This window comes from Halichoeres trimaculatus, unplaced genomic scaffold (assembly GCF_033239565.1).
Source record: "Halichoeres trimaculatus isolate MK-OKI-2021-1 unplaced genomic scaffold, fHalTri1.1 fHalTri1_scaffold_15, whole genome shotgun sequence".
Classification (NCBI taxonomy): Eukaryota; Metazoa; Chordata; class Actinopteri; order Labriformes; family Labridae; genus Halichoeres; species Halichoeres trimaculatus.
The window spans coordinates 1,802,312-1,820,305 of NW_027437193.1; the positions used below are offsets into that span (position 1 = coordinate 1,802,312).

Here is a 17,994-nt window from a genome sequence, read left to right on the forward strand (position 1 = left end):
GACAGCAGCAATTTTCACTCCTTCCTTTAAACCTCTACATCATGTGTCTGATAACCACTACTACTGTGCAGGATCGCGGTGTTCTCCATCACGGTGCTTCATGATGAGAGGATCGTGGTCGTTGCTGAGCAGCGACCTGACTCCACAGAGGAGGACAGCTTCCAGTGGATGAGCCGAGTCCTGCAGGTACGGCACACAGTGGGACTGTGGCCCCCCTTTGTAACCCAGTTGCTGAAAAACACAAGCTAAAACGCCTTCTAACGAGCCGAAAATGCACGCTAAAGTGTCCTCATTTGTGCAGTTTGTGGTGTAACTGCTGTTTGGTCTGATGTTCCTCAGATCAAGTCAGGACTCTGAAAACAAAACTGAATCTGACGGTCGGAGATCCTTTAAACCTCAAATTTAACAGGAAATAGTTCAAAAACAGCAAATCAGTGTGAACAGCTTCCTTTACTCACCGCCCCCTGCAGTTTGGGAACGAGTGCCGGAGAGCATGACACAGCCAGAGCCGAGGACACAGCGTCCATGGTTTCCAAAAAGAATGTCATATCTGGATTCATCAGACCACAGGATGGTTTCCCACCTCACTTTAGTCTATTTTAAATGGGCTCAGGTCCAAAGAAGAGGGCGCTGTTCTCAGACAATGTTTTTTTAAAGGGGTTTTGAGCCCATGCGGTGACTTCCACTGCAGAGTCATGTCTGTGTTTAATGCAGTGCTGCCTCAGGGGGTGAAGATCTCCTCCATCAGTCTTGGTTTTGGTCCTTGTCCCCCTTGTTCAGAGGTTTTTCCAGAGTGTCTGAATCTTTTTATGATATTATTTTTGTAGACTAACCAATCATTTCTCAGATGTCCCTCCAGTTTAATTCTAAGTATTAAATAAATATCTTTCCCCCAGTCTTTTTTGTCTCTGTCTCAGCATTTTACAACATGTTTCTGGTTTTAAACCTGAGAATAAATTGTGTCCCCTCCTCCTCCTTCTCCAGGCTATAGATGGTATCCATCAGGTGGGGGTGTACTGCTTGGCTCTGGTGCCCTCCAACACTCTGCCCAAGACTCCCCTGGGTGGCATCCACCTGTCGGAGACCAAGCAGCTGTTCCTGGAGGGGGCTCTGCACCCCTGCAACGTGCTCATGTGTCCTCACACCTGCGTCACCAACCTGCCCAAGCCCAGGCAGAAACAGCCGGGTATGGATGGATGGATGGATGGATGGATGGATGGATGGATGGATGGATGGATGGATGGATGGATGGATGGATGGATGGATGGATGGATGGATGAATGGATGGATGGATGCCTCTGCTTTGTTGCTCTCAGAGCTTTAAAGAAGTCGTTGTGTCCCCCTCCAGAGATCGGCCCGGCGTCTGTCATGGTGGGGAACCTGGTGTCAGGGAAGAGGATCGCTCAGGCCAGCGGCAGAGATCTGGGTCAGATCGAAGACAATGACCAGGTAAGGAAGGTGTGTGTGTGTGTGTGTGAGGGGGGCTGCTGGTTTTACCATGGTCTTCATCAAACACACACATCCATCTTTTTTTTTTTTAACCAAATCTTCATTTCTCTGCTTTTGTTTCTGTCAGCGAAATAACAAATCAAAGACATTTAAAAACAGGTTTCGTTTCACTTTAAAGAGGAAAAGTCAAAGTCTTAATTCTGTCCCTCTTGAGCCCCCGTAGATCTTTACATGATGTACAGTTTTTATAAAATCCCTAATTTTCTCTCCCTGGTGTTTTAAACACATTGCTCCAAACCCCTCCCTCTGATTGGCCAGCCCTCTAGTGGCTTGTGGGGGAGCGGGGCTACAGGCAGACCTTGGTGTTTGAGGCCCACTTAGGAAATCCTAATGTGATGATGTCATCATTTCATCAAGTGAAAATAGTGAAATAAAAAAGTGAAAGTAAAAATATCAGAAAGCAGGATACCCCTCTTTAATGCCTCACTGAAGTTATTGTATTTGTGTTTAATACAGTCACATTATTTTAAAGAGGGGTATGTTACTCTTTGATGAATCTTAATTCTGTTCCTTTTGGAGCCCCTGAAGTATGTTTACATGATATATGGCTTAAATAAAATCTCTATTTTTCTCTTCCTGGTGTTTTAAAACCTCTTATTCCAGCCTCTGTCTGAAACATTTTGTTCTAACCCCCTTCTTTCTGATTGGCCAGCCTCTAGAGTCAGACCTTGGTGTTTGAGGCCTGTTTAGAAGATCCTAATGCGATGATGTCATCATTTCATCAAGTGAAAATAGTGAAATAAAATAGTGAAAGTGAAAATATCAGAAAGCAGGATACCCCTCTTTAATGCCTCACTTCAGTTATTGTATTAGTGTTAAATACAGTCACATGATTTTAAAGAGGGGTATATTACTTTTTGATAAATCTTAATTCTGTTACTTTTGGAGCCCCTGAAATATGTTTACATGATGCACAGCTTAAATAAAATCTCTATTTTTCTCTTCCTGTTTTAAAAACCTCTTATTCCAGCCTCTGTCTGAAACACTTGCCCTAACCCCCTTCCCTCTGATTGGCCAGCCCTCTAGAGGCAGAACTTGTTTTTTGAGGCCCGTGTAGTGATGATGTCATCATTTTAGCAAGTCTCAACATCCAGCTTCGATACTTGATACCCATGTTGAAAATATCAGAAAGCAGGATACCCCTCTTTAATGCCTCACTGATGGAGTTCTATTGGTGTTACATGCCACCTTATTTTAAAGAGGGGTATGTTTTGCTTTGATGTATCTTTATTATGTTTCCTGGTGCCCCTAAAGCTCAAAGTAGTTGCTGTTTATCTCTATTTGAAATGTAAACTTTTAGCTGCTGTCTCTTTAAGGCCTCCTGCTACACAACCCCCCTTCCCTCTTATTGATTGTTGAGAGGTAAGGGGAACTTATGCCAGACCTTGGTGTTTGAGACCCATTTAGGAGATCCTAATGATGCCATCATTTTATCAAGTGAAAATAGAGAAATAAAATAGTGAAAGTGAAAATATCAGATAGCAGGATACCCCTCTTTAATGCCTCACTGAAGTTATTATATTAATGTTACATGCCACATTATTTTAAAGAGGGGCATGTTTTGCTTTGATGAGTCATTATTCTGTCCCTCTGGTGCCTCCAAAGCTCAAAGTAGTTCTTATTTATCTCTCTCTGAAACGTTTACCTGTAGCTACTGTCTCTTTAAGGCCTCCCGCTACACAAACCCCTTCCCTCTCATTTGCCAGCCCCTTTTGGAAGGCCTGTTAGGGGCGGAGTCATGAGCAGACCTTGGTGATTAAGGCCCTCCCCTCCAACCCGTCAGGGATCCTTGTTTGATGACTTTGGTATTTCAGGAAGATCTCGTGCTAAATTGAGAGCGTAGCTAAGAAAGCTAATATTCTTAGCTAACTGTTCATCATACATCAAGTCAAGTTTTGGGTTTGAAAATAAGGGAATTTATGGGAAATACTGACAAAGGAGGACGATGATGATGGTGGGAAAGGGGGTAAACTACTCTGTTGGTTCATCTTTGAGGATCCTCCTTCAGATCCATCCCTGTGAAAACCCTGCTGAAAAGTTTGTTGTTGTTGAATATTTTGGTTGACCAATCATCTCGTCCTGACCTGACAGACGCTGTTTTGAGGTTTGGTCTGTGGTAGCTGGGTCAGTTTCAGGTTTGGTCTGTGGTAGCTGGGTCAGTTTCAGGTTTGGTCTGTGGTAGCTGGGTCAGTTTCAGGTTTGGTCTGTGGTAGCCGGGTCAGTTTCAGGGAGATAAAGCTCCTGGCCTCACACACAGGTGGTCGCCGAGTTCAGTTTCAGTAAAACCATCGAGGTATCTGATCCAGAAACCAGATACAGCTCCGTGCATTTAACGTAAGAATTCAACACCAGCTCACAGACTGATAAAACACAGCTATAGGAGACCTGATCCCTATCTGCACACACACACACACACACACAGAGCACACACACACACACACTCAGCGCACACAGAGGGTCTTTGTGCTGGTATTTAACATGCCGCTCCTCTCTGGGAGAGATAACAGGGTTTTATCTTCAGGCAGGTTCCAGTTTGTTCTGACTCTGGAAGTTTCACCTCTTACATCACCACACACACACACACACACACACACACACACACACACAGACACACACACCAATTTTTCATTATCGCTGAAAATGTGAGAAGTGAAAGTTTTCTCACTTTTGGATCCCAAATTAATAAAAATCATTTGGGAATCGACTCCAAAACGACTCGATCGGATATGAGCCGTTGGGACTGAACCCTCACTTTAAGCAGGAAACATCAGAAGGTTTTCCTGTGGGTGTTTTAAACGTGACGTGTCAGACAGGAGCTGAATGAGAGATGCTCGAGTCTGTTTTCACCACGTTTGGATCTTTAAAGCCGGAGCTGAACGAACTGAGAGAAATAAGACTTTAATTTTCAGCGGTTAAAGTTTTATGAAAGCTCAGAGTTTAAACCGACACACGGCTGAGTGATGTTTTCATCGGAGGAGAAAAAGCTCCTCTGAATCTTTAAACCAGGAGAGATTTGTGATGCATGAGGCTGCCGCTGAGAAATGGAGGGATCGCTTCGTCGACCACACGAGTGAGAGCGAGAAAAAGTCTGTTGGACGTGTACGCTGAGTGATGTTTCAGAGAGCGCTGTGGGTTACAAACCGCCAACAACAGAAACTCTCAGATTAACTCAGAGATGTGCACAGACTGTTTGAGGGGCAGGGGAGAAAAGATGAGGAAAGGCAGGTAAAGCGCACGTTTTAACATCCAAGAGGGCAGTTCAGAGGCAGAGGAGACCGTTCTTCAGTGTTTCTTCCACCAAAGAGGGCAGTCCACTGTTTTGCCAACCAGGACGGGACTTCAGTTTGTGTTTACGCTCCCAAGAGGGCACTTAAGTGAACATTTTCTTCTTAGGAGGCTAAATAAACAAACATTTTGGCTTCCTAGAGGAAACTTATATGCATTTTTTGGGTTTTTAAGGGTCAGTTAATATGCCTTTGGCCCCCAGGAGGGCACTTAAGCTAATGTTTTGACTCCCTATAGGCTACTTAATTAAACATTGTGGCTCTCTAGAGGCTACTTAAGTTAACATTTTGGCTCCCAAGAGTCTAATTAAGAAAATTTTGGCTTCCTAGACGGTACTTTAGCGAACATATTGGCTCCGTAGAAGGCACTGAAGTGAACATTTTGGCTTTCTAGAGAAAACTTAAGTGTATGTTTTGGCTTTTAAAGGGTCAGTTAATATATCTTTTGCCCCCAAGAGGGCACTTAAGCTAATTTTTTGACTCCCTAGAGGCTATTCAAGTAAACATTTTGGCTCCCCAGAGGCTACTTAAGTAAACATTTTGGCTCCCAAGAGGAAACTTAAGTGCATGTTTTGGGTTTTTAAGGGTCAGTTAATAAATCTTTTGCCCCCAAGAGGGCACTTAAGCTAATGTTTTGACTCCCTAGAGGCTATTCAAGTAAACATTTTGGCTCCCCAGAGGCTATTCAAGTAAACATTGTGGCTCTCTAGAGGCTACTTAAGAAAAAAATTTTGGCTTCCTAGACGATACTCTAGCGAACATATTGGCTCCCTAGAAGGCACTGAAGTAAACATTTTGGCTTTCTAGAGGAAACTTGAGTGTACGTTTTGGCTTTTAAAGGGTTAATATATCTTTTGCCCCCAAGAGGGCACTTTTTTGACTCCCTAGAGGTTATTCAAGTAAACATTTTGGCTCCATAGAGGCTGCTTAAGTGAACATTTTGCCTCCCAAGAGGTACTCAAGTGAATATTTCAGTTTCCCAGAGGCTATTCATGTAAACATTTTGCTTCCCTAGAAGGCACTTCAGTAGACATTTTTGGCTCCCTTGAAGACACTTAAGTAAACATTTTGGATCCCAAGAGGCTACTAAAGTGAACATTTTGAATCCCTTTACACTACTTAAGTGAACATTTTGACTCCCTAAAGGCTATTTAAGAGAACATTTTGGCTCCCAAGAGGCTGCTAGAGTAAACATTTTGCTTCCTTAAGGCTACTTAAGTGAACATTTTGGTTCCCTTGAAGACACTTCAGTGAACTTTTTGTCTGCCTAGAGGCTATTTAAGGGAACATTTTGGCTCCCTAAGGCTATTTAATTTAATATTTTGGCTCCCTAGAAGGCATTTGAGTGAACATTTTCCCAAGAGGCTACTTTAGTAAACATTTTGGCTCCCTTGAAGGCAGTGTGGTGCATGTTTTGGCTCTCTTAAGGGCAGATTATACAACTTTAGCGCCCAAGAGGGCTCCCAAGCACATGTTTTGACTCCCTAATGGGCACTTAAGTACAATTTTGGATCCCAAGAGGACACTGTAGTGCAGGTTTTGGCTACCCAGAGGGCACCTTAGGAATGCAGTTTGGCTCCCTATAGGACACTTTTGTTAGGGTTTTGGCTCCCTAGAAAGCTCTTAAGTGCGTGTTTTTAACATTGAGGCCACAGGGTAATAGCCCCCCCCCCCCCCTCTGCCCTCACACTGTGCACATGACTTTAATAACATGATAACTGAGTCAATAATCATGAAGCACACTGTCTAAATGTACAGAAGCATTGTCTGCTGGATGTTCAGACTGAGCGTGCTCAGATTCTTAAACTCTACATATTTATTTTTTATAGAAAACCTTGAATCCATCTGTGAACTCATCATAACTTTCTTTTCTCACTATAGCTCCAGATCTTCACCAGACATGATGATACAGTGATTTTATATGAAAACACTGCCCATAGCTCTGCCCCCAGCCAATCAGAGGGACGTAGGTTTGTGGAGCCAGGAGTCTTAAAGAGACAGCGGCCTAAACAAAGTGTGTCAGACGGAGGCTGAAAAAAAGTGTTTTCTAAAACACAAGGAGAGAAAAGGAGTTTTATTGAGCTGTAAATGATGTAAAGCTACCACAGGGGGCACCAGAGGGACGGGAGATAGCCTTAAAGTAAATGTTAAAAAAAAATTAAAATACCCCCACTTTAAACTTTTTTAGCCTTACAGTCAACCGTCCGTTGGGTACCTGGGTGTCATTTTTGATATTTTGTTATAAAATCATCTAAAGCCTCCATCTTATTTTATTTTTTATTCTCACAATAAGATACTTCCCTTAGTAACGAACAAGGAACTAATGTAAGATACTCCTCCACATTTTAAAGAGGGGGTATTATGCTTTTTTTATGTTTTTATTCTGTCCTTCTGGTGCCCCTGGAGTATCTTAACATGGCTTACAACCCAATTTTTCTCACACTGGTGTTTTAGAAAACTCTTATTTCAGCTGTCGTTTAAGCTGCTGTCTCTTTAAGACTGTCCCCCTTTCCTCTGATTGGCTGGATTAGATTTCAGGTGTTTCTACAACATTTGAATATATAGAGGTTTGAAAACTTGTCCACGTTTAATCTGAATATCCAGGAATGTTACTTTAAACCCATGTTTGAAATGTGAGAACGCGGTATACCCTCTCTTTAAAGTCACACTGATGAATCTTTTAGATGTTTTTCTCTCCAGTGGTGTGATCACTTTTATTTGCAGGATGGGTGTGTGTGTCTTTGTCTCACTTCTCGGCTCCTCTTTGTGTTTCCAGTTCCTCTTCCTGTCAGAGGTTTTACAGTGGAGAGCCCAGACCACTCCAGACCACGTCCTGTACACACTGCTCAACTCCAGGGTGAGGTTTACATTCACACACACACACACACACACACACACACACAAATGCAGATCATGTGATGCTTTCATTAGTTTGCATAATGGCGATACGATGCGCCGCTTCGTTTACAGCTGGTCACAAACGTGATGCAGCTGCGGAAAATACGGCACGACATCTGCTGATACACACAGCTGATGGAAGCTGTCAATCATCTGTGTGTGTGTGTGTGTGTGTGTGTGTGTGTGTGTGTGTGCAGGGTACCATAGCCAGCTCTCTGACTTGTGTCCAGCTCCATAAAAGAGCAGAGAAGATTGCGGGGATGCTGGCAGAACGGGGCCACCTACAGGACGGGGACCACGTGGCTCTGGTCTATCCTCCAGGTAAACGCTGACTGACACCCCCGCCCATGTGTTTCCTGTTTCCTGTTTAGATCATAATTTACTTCCTGTCTATTCTCTTCCTGATCGACAACCCTCTCTTCTTCATCTACCTCCTCCAGGTATCGACCTCATCGTGGCGTTTTACGGCTGTCTGTACGCCGGTTGTGTGCCAATCACGGTACGACCGCCTCACCCTCAGAACATCGCCACCACGCTGCCAACCGTCAAGATGATCGTTGAGGTAAAAACACTTTAAAGAGGGGGTATACTGCTCTTTGTGTCTTTATTCTGTCCCTCTGGTGCCTCCGTAGTATCTTTACATGACTCTTAAAAAAATCCCCTTTTTTCTCTTCCTGGAGCTTTTGAAGGCCTTCAGGCCCCCCATTTTACAAACCCCCTTCCCTCTGATTGGCCAGCCCTCTGGAGGCCTTTCTGGGTGGAACAATAGACAGGTCCTTGGTGTTTGAGGCCCCTTCAACATATCTTGGAAAATTCACATGTGATGATATCATCACTTTAGCTGGGGTAAAAAAAAATTGATAAAGATCTCATTAAAAATTCATGAAGACCTCATGATAATCTCATTTCAACCCTATAAAGATCTTGTAAACATCTTGTGACAATCCAATGGAGATCTCATGACCCCCTTGAAAACGAGATGCTGCATCTCAAGGGGCTATCCTTAATAAATTCAAATTCAAATCTGACAAAGATCTCTTTAAGATCTCATAACAATCTCATGAAGGTCTGAAGAAAACCTTGGGAAGATCTTGTGACAACCTCATGATGGTTTCTTTACAAATTTATGAAGATCCTGTGAAGAGCTCATGACTATATTATGTCAGTTTAATGAAGATCTCATGAAGATCTCATGACAAACTCATTAAGGATCTTAAGAAGATCTCATTACAATCTCATGTCATATTTGCAATGTTGTTGCACTTGTTGCAATGACAAATAATTTTCTATTCAATCTCTTGAAGATCTTGCGTCCATCTCATGAAGACCTCATGAAGATTGTGTGACAATGTAAAGATCTTCTGACAATCTCATGAAGGTTTAAAGAAAACCTTGATAAAATCTTGTGACAATCTCATATAAGTCTGATGAAGGTCTTATAACAAATTCACGAAAATGTGGAGAAGATCTCGTTACATCTGATTCCAATCTCATGAGGATCTCATGAAAATCTTGTTAAGATGTCATGAAGATCTCATGACAAACTGATGAGGATCTCATAAAAATCAAGTCAAAGTTTTGTGAAATCTCAAACCATGTTTTGGAACAGACCATTTAAAGCACTTTTAACAATCAAAAACAAAAAGTGAGCAGCTCAACTTGCATGGTATTTAAATAATCTTTTTTTCTGTTTTACAAGTCAAAGTGTCCATGTTTGCTCATTTCAGGTTTTAAATTTTCACTTATCTGAGACTTTTCTCCCAGAGTGTTAAAACTCCCACTTTAGCCTCTGTCTCAAGCAAGCTTGGGTGCTGTCTCTTTAAGGCCCTCTTCTCTACACCCCCACCTCCTCTGATTGGCCAGCTCCTTAAAAACCCTACGGGGAGTTCATTTTAAATGTATGGAAATTATTTAGCACATGCAGATACAGAAAATAGCAGCAGGATAAGCTCAGGGTTTGACCAGACTCAGCTCAGCTCTGCAGCTTTTTGTGTTCAGCTAACATCCAAACCGAGGGTCAAAGGGTTTCACAGAAACCGGGAGAGGAGCCAGCGGCCCTAAGAACAGCGAGGGCCGTTCATCTCTCAGGAGGTCAAAGCCGCTCTGACTGGGCCGTAGATCTCACACAAAGCTGTGTCCAAACTCATCAGGAGCGTTTGTTTCGTCTGCTTCAGGTCAGTCGCTCGGCGTGTGTGATGACCACACAGCTCATCTGTAAACTGCTGCGCTCCAAGGAAGCCTCGGCCGCCGTGGATGTCCGGACCTGGCCTCCGGTCATGGACACAGGTACACACACCCTCACACACTCACACACTCACACGATGTAAGGGCTGTTGTGTTATCTACTCAGTATCTGCTCAGCGTTAAACTCCTCTCCTCAGACGATTTGCCAAAGAAGAAACCTCCTCTGCTGTACAAACCGTCCAACCCCGACACCCTGGCCTACCTGGACTTCAGCGTCTCCACCACGGGCATGCTCGCTGGAGTCAAGGTAAACACATTCACGCCTCAGAGCGCACGGCTGAGGGATTGCAGGAGGATCCTCTTCTTTATTAGCTGGATAAAAAAACGAGGGAAGCCTCATTAACGAGCGTACTGAGAGAGACACGCTAATCAACCAGGAAAAGCCCAGAACAGGGAAACAATGGCAGCTTGTTTCCTCGTGTGCTGCTTCATTGCCTGTTAATTATGTTCAATCACGGCTCATAATGAGCAAATCAGTCAACGCTGAGCGCTAACACTGCAACAGGAAGCTGATACCAAAACAGAGACAGAAACACAAAGAGGACTCTGCTGCTCCCAGAGTCCAGAGTCTGGATTCTGCCAATCGTTGAGCTTTGGAGGCTTCAGTTAACGTCAAATGAAATATCTTTTAGGTTTTAATTTACATTCTCAATCGGATTGATCTCTTTAAAGAAAGAAAGCTGAAGTTAACCCTGACACTGTTTCATGAAAACAGCTATGGAAACAAATAAATGAGATAAAGATATAAGATTGTTAGCTTGATTGCGTTAATATGTATAAATATCTACCTACTGGTGGCGCTATAGAGTTAATTCTCAGATAAAACAACAGATGAAGATCTGATTGCGTTTGTGTGCTTGGTTGTCCTGGGCCGTGCTTGGTTTCATTTTTGGTGTCTTAACGTAGCTTAACTGAACTATAAATAACACGACTTAAAACATATCACCTAACGCTACGCATTGACTCACATCACATTATATCATATCTGAATATAATGTAACCCAGCCAGACCTAACGTGACTTATTGTGTTGTATCATATCTCATCATGTCGAACCATAAAGGATCCTGTTTCATTAAAAGCAATAATGTAATGTAAAATTCAACATTTGATGTAATGAGTAGTATCGTATCTTCAGGTATCGTATCTCATCAAATTGTGCCGTAATGTATTGTCTTATAACATAAGAAACTGTATCAAATCATACACAATGTTGTACTGTATTGGGTCGTACCCTATCAGATTGCATGGAACCATATTGCGGCGTACCACATCACCTTGAATCCTATTGCATCGTACCGTGTTGCATTGAACCGTATTGCATCGTACCGTACCTTATCGTAACCATATCTCATCATTCAGTAACTCATCGCACCATATCTCATCGTACCGTATCTCATTGTACCGTATCGCATCGTACCGTATCGCATCGTACCGTACCACAACATTCTTTATCGCATCATATCGTACCGTATCGCATCGTACCGTACCACAACATTCTTTATCGCATCATATCGTACCGTATCGCATCGTACCGTACCACAACGTTCTTTATCGCATCATATCGTACCGTATCGCATTGTACCGTACCGCAACATTCTTTATCGCATCATATCGTACCGTATCGCATTGTACCGTACCGCAACGTTCTTTATCGCATCATATCGTACCGTATCGCATTGTACCGTACCGCAACGTTCTTTATCGCATCGTACCATCTCTCATCCTACCATATCCCATTGTACCGTATCAAATCATACTGTATCACGTCGTACCACCTTGCACAGTACCCTATCATATCATACCCTATTACATTGTATCCTATCATATGTTACCCCATTGTGTCACATTATACCCTATATCACATCATAACTGATGCCACTGTACCCTATCGTATCACATGGTACCCTATTGTATTGTACCCTATTATATCTAACCCTATCGCATGGTTCCCTATCGTATCATATTGTACCTTACTGTAGGGTACCCTATTGAACCGCATGGTACCTTATCGTAACATCTCATACCTCATGCATTGTACCATACTGTACTGCATTGTACCCTATCGTATCGTATCGAATTGAACTATTCATATGACATCATACTGAAATGCATGGTACCATATTGCATCACACTACATCACATCATACTGTATCACATTGTACTGTGTTGCACAATAGTGTATCAGATTGTACCCTATGTTATTGCATTGTCCTGTATAGTACCTAGATGCCTAGTACTCTCTACTTGTGAAGAAATGTGTTGTGTCGTATCATATCAGGTGGTACTGAGTCATATTATTTTTGTTGTTAATAGATGAAAACGTCTGATGACCTGAACCCGCCTTAATTTCACCACTTAAAAAAACTAAATTATTGATTTTTGTTCTTTGTGGTTTTATTTTTCAAGCTTCCTAACATTTGTGTTCATTGCTTTGAATGCTAACAGTGCTCCAACACCCTGAGTGTGCCCTTTGTGTCTGTTTAGATGTCTCACACCGCCACCAGTGCCTTCTGCCGCTCCATCAAGCTGCAGTGTGAGCTGTACCCATCCAGAGAGGTCGCCATCTGCCTGGACCCGTACTGCGGCCTGGGCTTCGTCCTCTGGTGCCTTTGCAGGTCAGACAAACAAAGACATCTCTGTGAGGTCACAATGTAAAGGGTTAGTCCGCTGTTTTTAAGCATGGGCCTCGTTTTGACACATTTCTGGTGTTAAAGACTGAAGTACAGAAGCAGGAAGAATAGATCTCATTACAACACTCAGATTCATCTCTGTGGATGTTTCCAGAAGACTCACATCCACCTCTGTCTCTCTGCAGCGTGTACTCAGGTCACCAGTCCATCCTGATCCCTCCGTCTGAGCTGGAGGTGAACCCGGCTCTCTGGCTCTCGGCTGTCAGTCAGTACAAAGTCCGAGACACGTTCTGCTCCTACAGCGTCATGGAGCTCTGCACCAAAGGCCTGGGCCTGCAGACCGAGTCTCTGAAGGTAAGGAGCAGCTCTGATCAGCATGTACTTTGATACGTGGAGCTATCTCGATCCATTAACACGAGTACCAAGGATCAAAGTTCAGAACGTTCCCCTCATTGGTCCCTTTCAGTCTCGAGGGCTAGACTTGTCCCGGGTCAGGACCTGCGTGGTTGTAGCAGAGGAGCGTCCCAGGACGGCCCTGACGCAGTCTTTCTCCAAACTCTTCAAAGACCTGGGCCTCCACCCTCGAGCCGTCAGCACCTCCTTCGGCTGCAGGGTCAACCTGGCCATCTGCCTGCAGGTCAGTCCCACTCTCGCCTCCTTGTTTCCATCGCTTCCTGTTTTGGTTTCACACAGCTGCTCGGAAAATCGTAGCTTGATGCTAACACTGAGTTTTTAAACAAATGGTGTCGCCAGCGGAGTGTGCCGTACTTTAAGCAGGGAAGACTTTTTGCTTCTTGGTCGATACGTTTGGAGGCAGATTTCGGTTTGAAACAAACTGGTTCTAAAGTTTCACTTTCATTTCACCACATTAGATACTCAGTGGTACTTAAGGTGGTTCAGTCTCTGGATTCTGCTTCATAGTAGATCGTTCAAAGTGGAGATTAAGATGTGGGAATAAAGTCAGGTCAGATGTAGGAACTCAGAGACAGATTTCAAAGTTAAAGCCGCAGTCATCGTCTTTTCCGTGTCCTCTGGGTTCAGCCTCATCCTTCCATTCCAAGCCGATCATTTCTCTGATCATTCGCCATCAGATCAAATCAGGTCACACGCCCAGATTTGATGTTACCGTTTGTTCTTTGCTGCTCATGGAGGCCAAAGAAACCAAACCAGGGGATGAAATGATCTCATGGTAACAGGTGTGAAGTGTTTTAAACCAGGCATGAGTCAAACGTTAATGTTTCCTGGTGATAACTAACCCGGCTCAGCGCTGATCGTCTCTGAACTCTTCCTCGCAGCTTCGATCGACTGAACTAACAATTGGCTGAACTTTGGTTTCAGTTCTGACTGCTTGTTTTTTCCTTCCTGAGTTTTTCATTTTGACATTTTTCTTCCTTCCCTCCTTCTTCCTTGTTTGACTCATAACCCCGCCCACATTTCTCATACTTGGTTTTGTCTCTGCCCTCCCTCCTCCTCCTCCTCCTCCTCCGTCCTCTTTGCTGCTGTAGCCTCACAGGCTGGGAAAGCTTGCCGACCAGGTAGGGAACTACCATCAACCCCTCCCACCAAAAAAACACCACCCCCTCCACCCTCCACCCTCACCCCACTGCCTGTCAGCATCACTCACCAGCTGGCTTTAGGTCTGGTCTGATATTTCATTCAGGGTTGGGAGTTTGTCTGAAGCTCAGGCGTCGTTAAGTCAAGGTCCACCAGGTCTCACCGGGATCCGAACTAAAGACTAAAACCACTACACCAGTACTGAGAACTTTTCTTTGATGTAACCTTAAGCACAGATTTTGTTTATACACCAGGCAGCACTCTCCACTGAAACCGTTGTGAGGGTAGAAAAAACTGCAGTTCCTCTAGTGTCCACTTGGGGCTTGAAGAGCTGAGGGGACAGTGGTGTGGAAACTTGACAGGAAGTGTCATTGCTATTGGCACAAAAGCCGCCTTGACTCCGCCTCTGTGCCTCTGGATTGGTTCAACAAAGGTTTAAATTTTCCAATATGGTGGCCGCCATCGTTGGGCTTTGGAAACCAGTCATGACATCACTAAGACTTCATCCAAGTGTTTTGTAGGATATGGTTTGAACACGACCTGACTGATCAGGGATATATATATATATATATAAATATATATATATATAAATATATATATATATATATATATATATATATATATATATATATATATATATATATATATATATATAAATATATATATATATAAATATATATATATATATATATATATATATATATATATATATATATATATATATATATATATATATATTTATATATATATATATATATATATATATATATATATATATATATATATATATAAAAATATATATATATATAAATATATATATATATATATATATATATATATATATATATATATATATATATATATATATATATATATATATATTCAAAAATCCATATTTATTCTATTCTATTCTCTTTTTATGGAGTGTATATAATTATATATTTATATATATATTTCTTAAGGATGTTCAATGCCACTTTTTGTCAGGCCGATACCACTACGAAAACTGTTGCTACATAAAATTTTAAACTTACAGTGACAGATAATTTCTAGCAAAGACAGCTCAGTCACTCAGCCATTAAGTCCAAAAATAACACCAAAAATTCTCATTCAGTTTGTTTTTAATGAAATTAACAAAAGTGCAAAAAAAAAAGAAAAAAAAACAATTTACAACAATCTGGGTTTAAGTTTTTTAATGATTATTAATTTTTTTTTAAATAATTTAATATAGCACCAACAACTGGCGAGGAGGACTTACTCAAAGCAAGATTTTTTAGTTAATATCTATCTATCTATGTATCTATCTATGTATCTATCTATCTATCTATCTATGTATCTATATATGTATCTATCTATCTATCTATCTATCTATCTATCTATCTATCTATCTATCTATGTATCTATCTATCTATCTATGTATCTATCTATCTATCTATGTATCTATCTATCTATCTATGTATCTATCTATCTATCTATCTATCTATCTATCTATCTATCTATCTATCTATGTATCTATCTATCTATCTATGTATCTATCTATCTATCTATCTATCTATCTATCTATCTATCTATCTATCTATCTATCTATCTATCTATCTATCTATCTATCTGTGTATCTATCTATCTATCTATCTATCTATCTATCTATCTATCTATCTATCTATCTATCTATCTATCTATGTATCTATCTATCTATCTATCTATGTATCTATCTATCTATCTATCTATCTATCTATCTAATATATATATATATATATATATATATATTTATATATATATATATATATATATATATATATATATATATATATATATATATATATATATATATATATATATATATATATATATATATATGAATATATATATATTTATATATTTTTTTATATATATATTTATATATATGTAGTTGTTCAGGCAGCAAAGCTACAGCCTTTAACTCCACAAGGAGGCCATTTAGGTTTGACTCCAGAGGTTGTTGAATGATTCCTGTAGCGCCACCTTCTGGTGTGAGCTCAGACCCTGAAGTCAAAACCTCAAAAACATCTGAAAACTTCAAAAAGTCTTTAAACCTTAGAAACAAAAACACCTCTAATCCGTACGTTGAGTCTACGCTATGTGTGGTGTGACGCTTTCTCTGGGCTTTGGACTCCCAGCATGCCGCTGTGCGTCTGGTGGTCGGCTTCACCGAGCTTCTTCTTTAATCCTCTGGACAGAGGACGGGGCGATGGTGGAAGAAGAAGAGAGGTCAGGACGGTGATTTTATCTCTGTGTGAACGCAGCTTAAAGTCCAGGTTCAGGTCACATCAGGCTGAAGAGGTGGTTTCCTCTCCTTCACCTCCTCTTCCTCATCATCACTTTCCTTCTTCCCAGCTTTGAGTGTGACTCTTCCTCCGCATGTCGAAAAAACCAGCTCCTCCCCAGAGTTTACTCTTTGTGTTCGTCTCCTTCCCTCTGCCTTTCCACCTCTCTGTTTTCTCCAACCCTTTCCGAAACACGCTGAGGTTTGTGGGTTGAAGCTTTCCTCTCACTGTGGAGGGAGGTTTGTGATAGTGAGCACTGATGCACGAGCAGCCACTGCGCTTTGAGAGCCAGAGTAGACGGTGTCGTAGCTGTAGTGGTAGAAAAGTTGGACAGATGAATAAAGAGACGTGTGACGCTGCAGAGGTAACTGTTGTTCTTGGTGTTCCTCAGGGCACCTCAGGACCAGACCCCACCACTGTGTTTGTGGACATGAGAGCGCTACGGCACGACAGGTGAGAACGGCAAACCGTACACCACAAACCATCCACAACACACCACACACGGCAAACCACACACCACAAACCATCCACAACACACCACACACGGCAAACCACACACCATAAACCATCCACAACACACCAAACACGGCAAACCACACACCACAAACCATCCACAATGTTATTCCAAAGAAGAGGAGCCTGATAACTTAAGGCTGGACCTCCCAGACTACTTTTAGAGACCCTAGGTACAACGAGCAGACCTGCATGTTGAGGACGAAATGACCTAGACGGATTATACGGAACAATTAAGTCTTTAAGATACGATGGCCCGATGCCATTAAGCGCTTTGTAAGTCAGAAGACTGAGACCTGTTGGATGTGAGGGAGAGAAAGTGTTTCTAAATTTTTCCGTTAGAGATAAACGTTTATCAGACAGCAGCTGGTTGGATTTGAGACTCGGTGCCTGACCTGTGTTTCTGTTGTTCTGTCTCTGCAGGGTCAGACTCGTGGAGCGGGGCTCACCGCACAGCCTGCCCCTGATGGAGTCTGGGAAGGTGAGTTTTAGAGTTCAGTCACTTTTCAACTCAGTTTATTTGCTCTGAACGACTCGATCAGACAGTCACGAGAGAATCTGTGAGATCAACATAAGATTTTTCCAAACCAGAGGTCTGCAACCTTCACTTTCATAAGAGCCATTTTTCCTCAGCTCACCTGGAATAAAGTCATTCAGGAGCCACAACATCTACTTTATCTTCACAAGAAAAAGTATACAGTGTTAAAAATTCTATACAGAGTTAAAATATATGATATAATTAAATAAACCAAAAAGATTTTTTATGTAATAAAATTGTACATGTTAAGTCTTGTTTTTTTATTTTTGATAAATATTCAAATATTAGAAAAATGAAATAAAATAAATTGCAAAAATAAAAAAAAAACGTAAAAATTAAAATATATATTTTTTCCAAAATTTCCAATAAAATTGAAAGACTAAAAATTTCCAATATTTCATAAATTTGAGAAATTTCAAACATTTTTGAAATTCTATAAATCTGCAAAAATGCAATATCATTTGAAAGTCACAACATTAGCAAAAATTTCACAAGATTGCAAGGATTTTAAAATTTTTT

The 17,994-nt window shown here is 41.5% G+C and overlaps 1 protein-coding gene across 2 annotated transcripts in view; it reads left to right on the forward strand.

Annotated features, from left to right (window-relative positions):
* The window catches only part of LOC141804021 (disco-interacting protein 2 homolog C), a 148,087-nt gene that overhangs the window by 124,366 nt on the left and 5,727 nt on the right, over nt 1–17,994 (forward strand). Inside the window, exons 21-34 of one of the 2 annotated variants that reach the window (XM_074688222.1) lie at nt 72–186; nt 985–1,186; nt 1,349–1,449; nt 7,570–7,650; nt 7,889–8,012; nt 8,132–8,253; nt 9,866–9,977; nt 10,073–10,182; nt 12,422–12,552; nt 12,753–12,921; nt 13,034–13,204; nt 14,073–14,102; nt 16,816–16,877; nt 17,361–17,418. In XM_074688222.1, coding sequence (XP_074544323.1) covers nt 72–186; nt 985–1,186; nt 1,349–1,449; nt 7,570–7,650; nt 7,889–8,012; nt 8,132–8,253; nt 9,866–9,977; nt 10,073–10,182; nt 12,422–12,552; nt 12,753–12,921; nt 13,034–13,204; nt 14,073–14,102; nt 16,816–16,877; nt 17,361–17,418 — 1,588 coding nt within the window. The remainder of the gene's footprint in view (nt 1–71; nt 187–984; nt 1,187–1,348; nt 1,450–7,569; nt 7,651–7,888; nt 8,013–8,131; nt 8,254–9,865; nt 9,978–10,072; nt 10,183–12,421; nt 12,553–12,752; nt 12,922–13,033; nt 13,205–14,072; nt 14,103–16,815; nt 16,878–17,360; nt 17,419–17,994) is intronic. The other variant, XM_074688223.1, reaches the window with a different exon arrangement.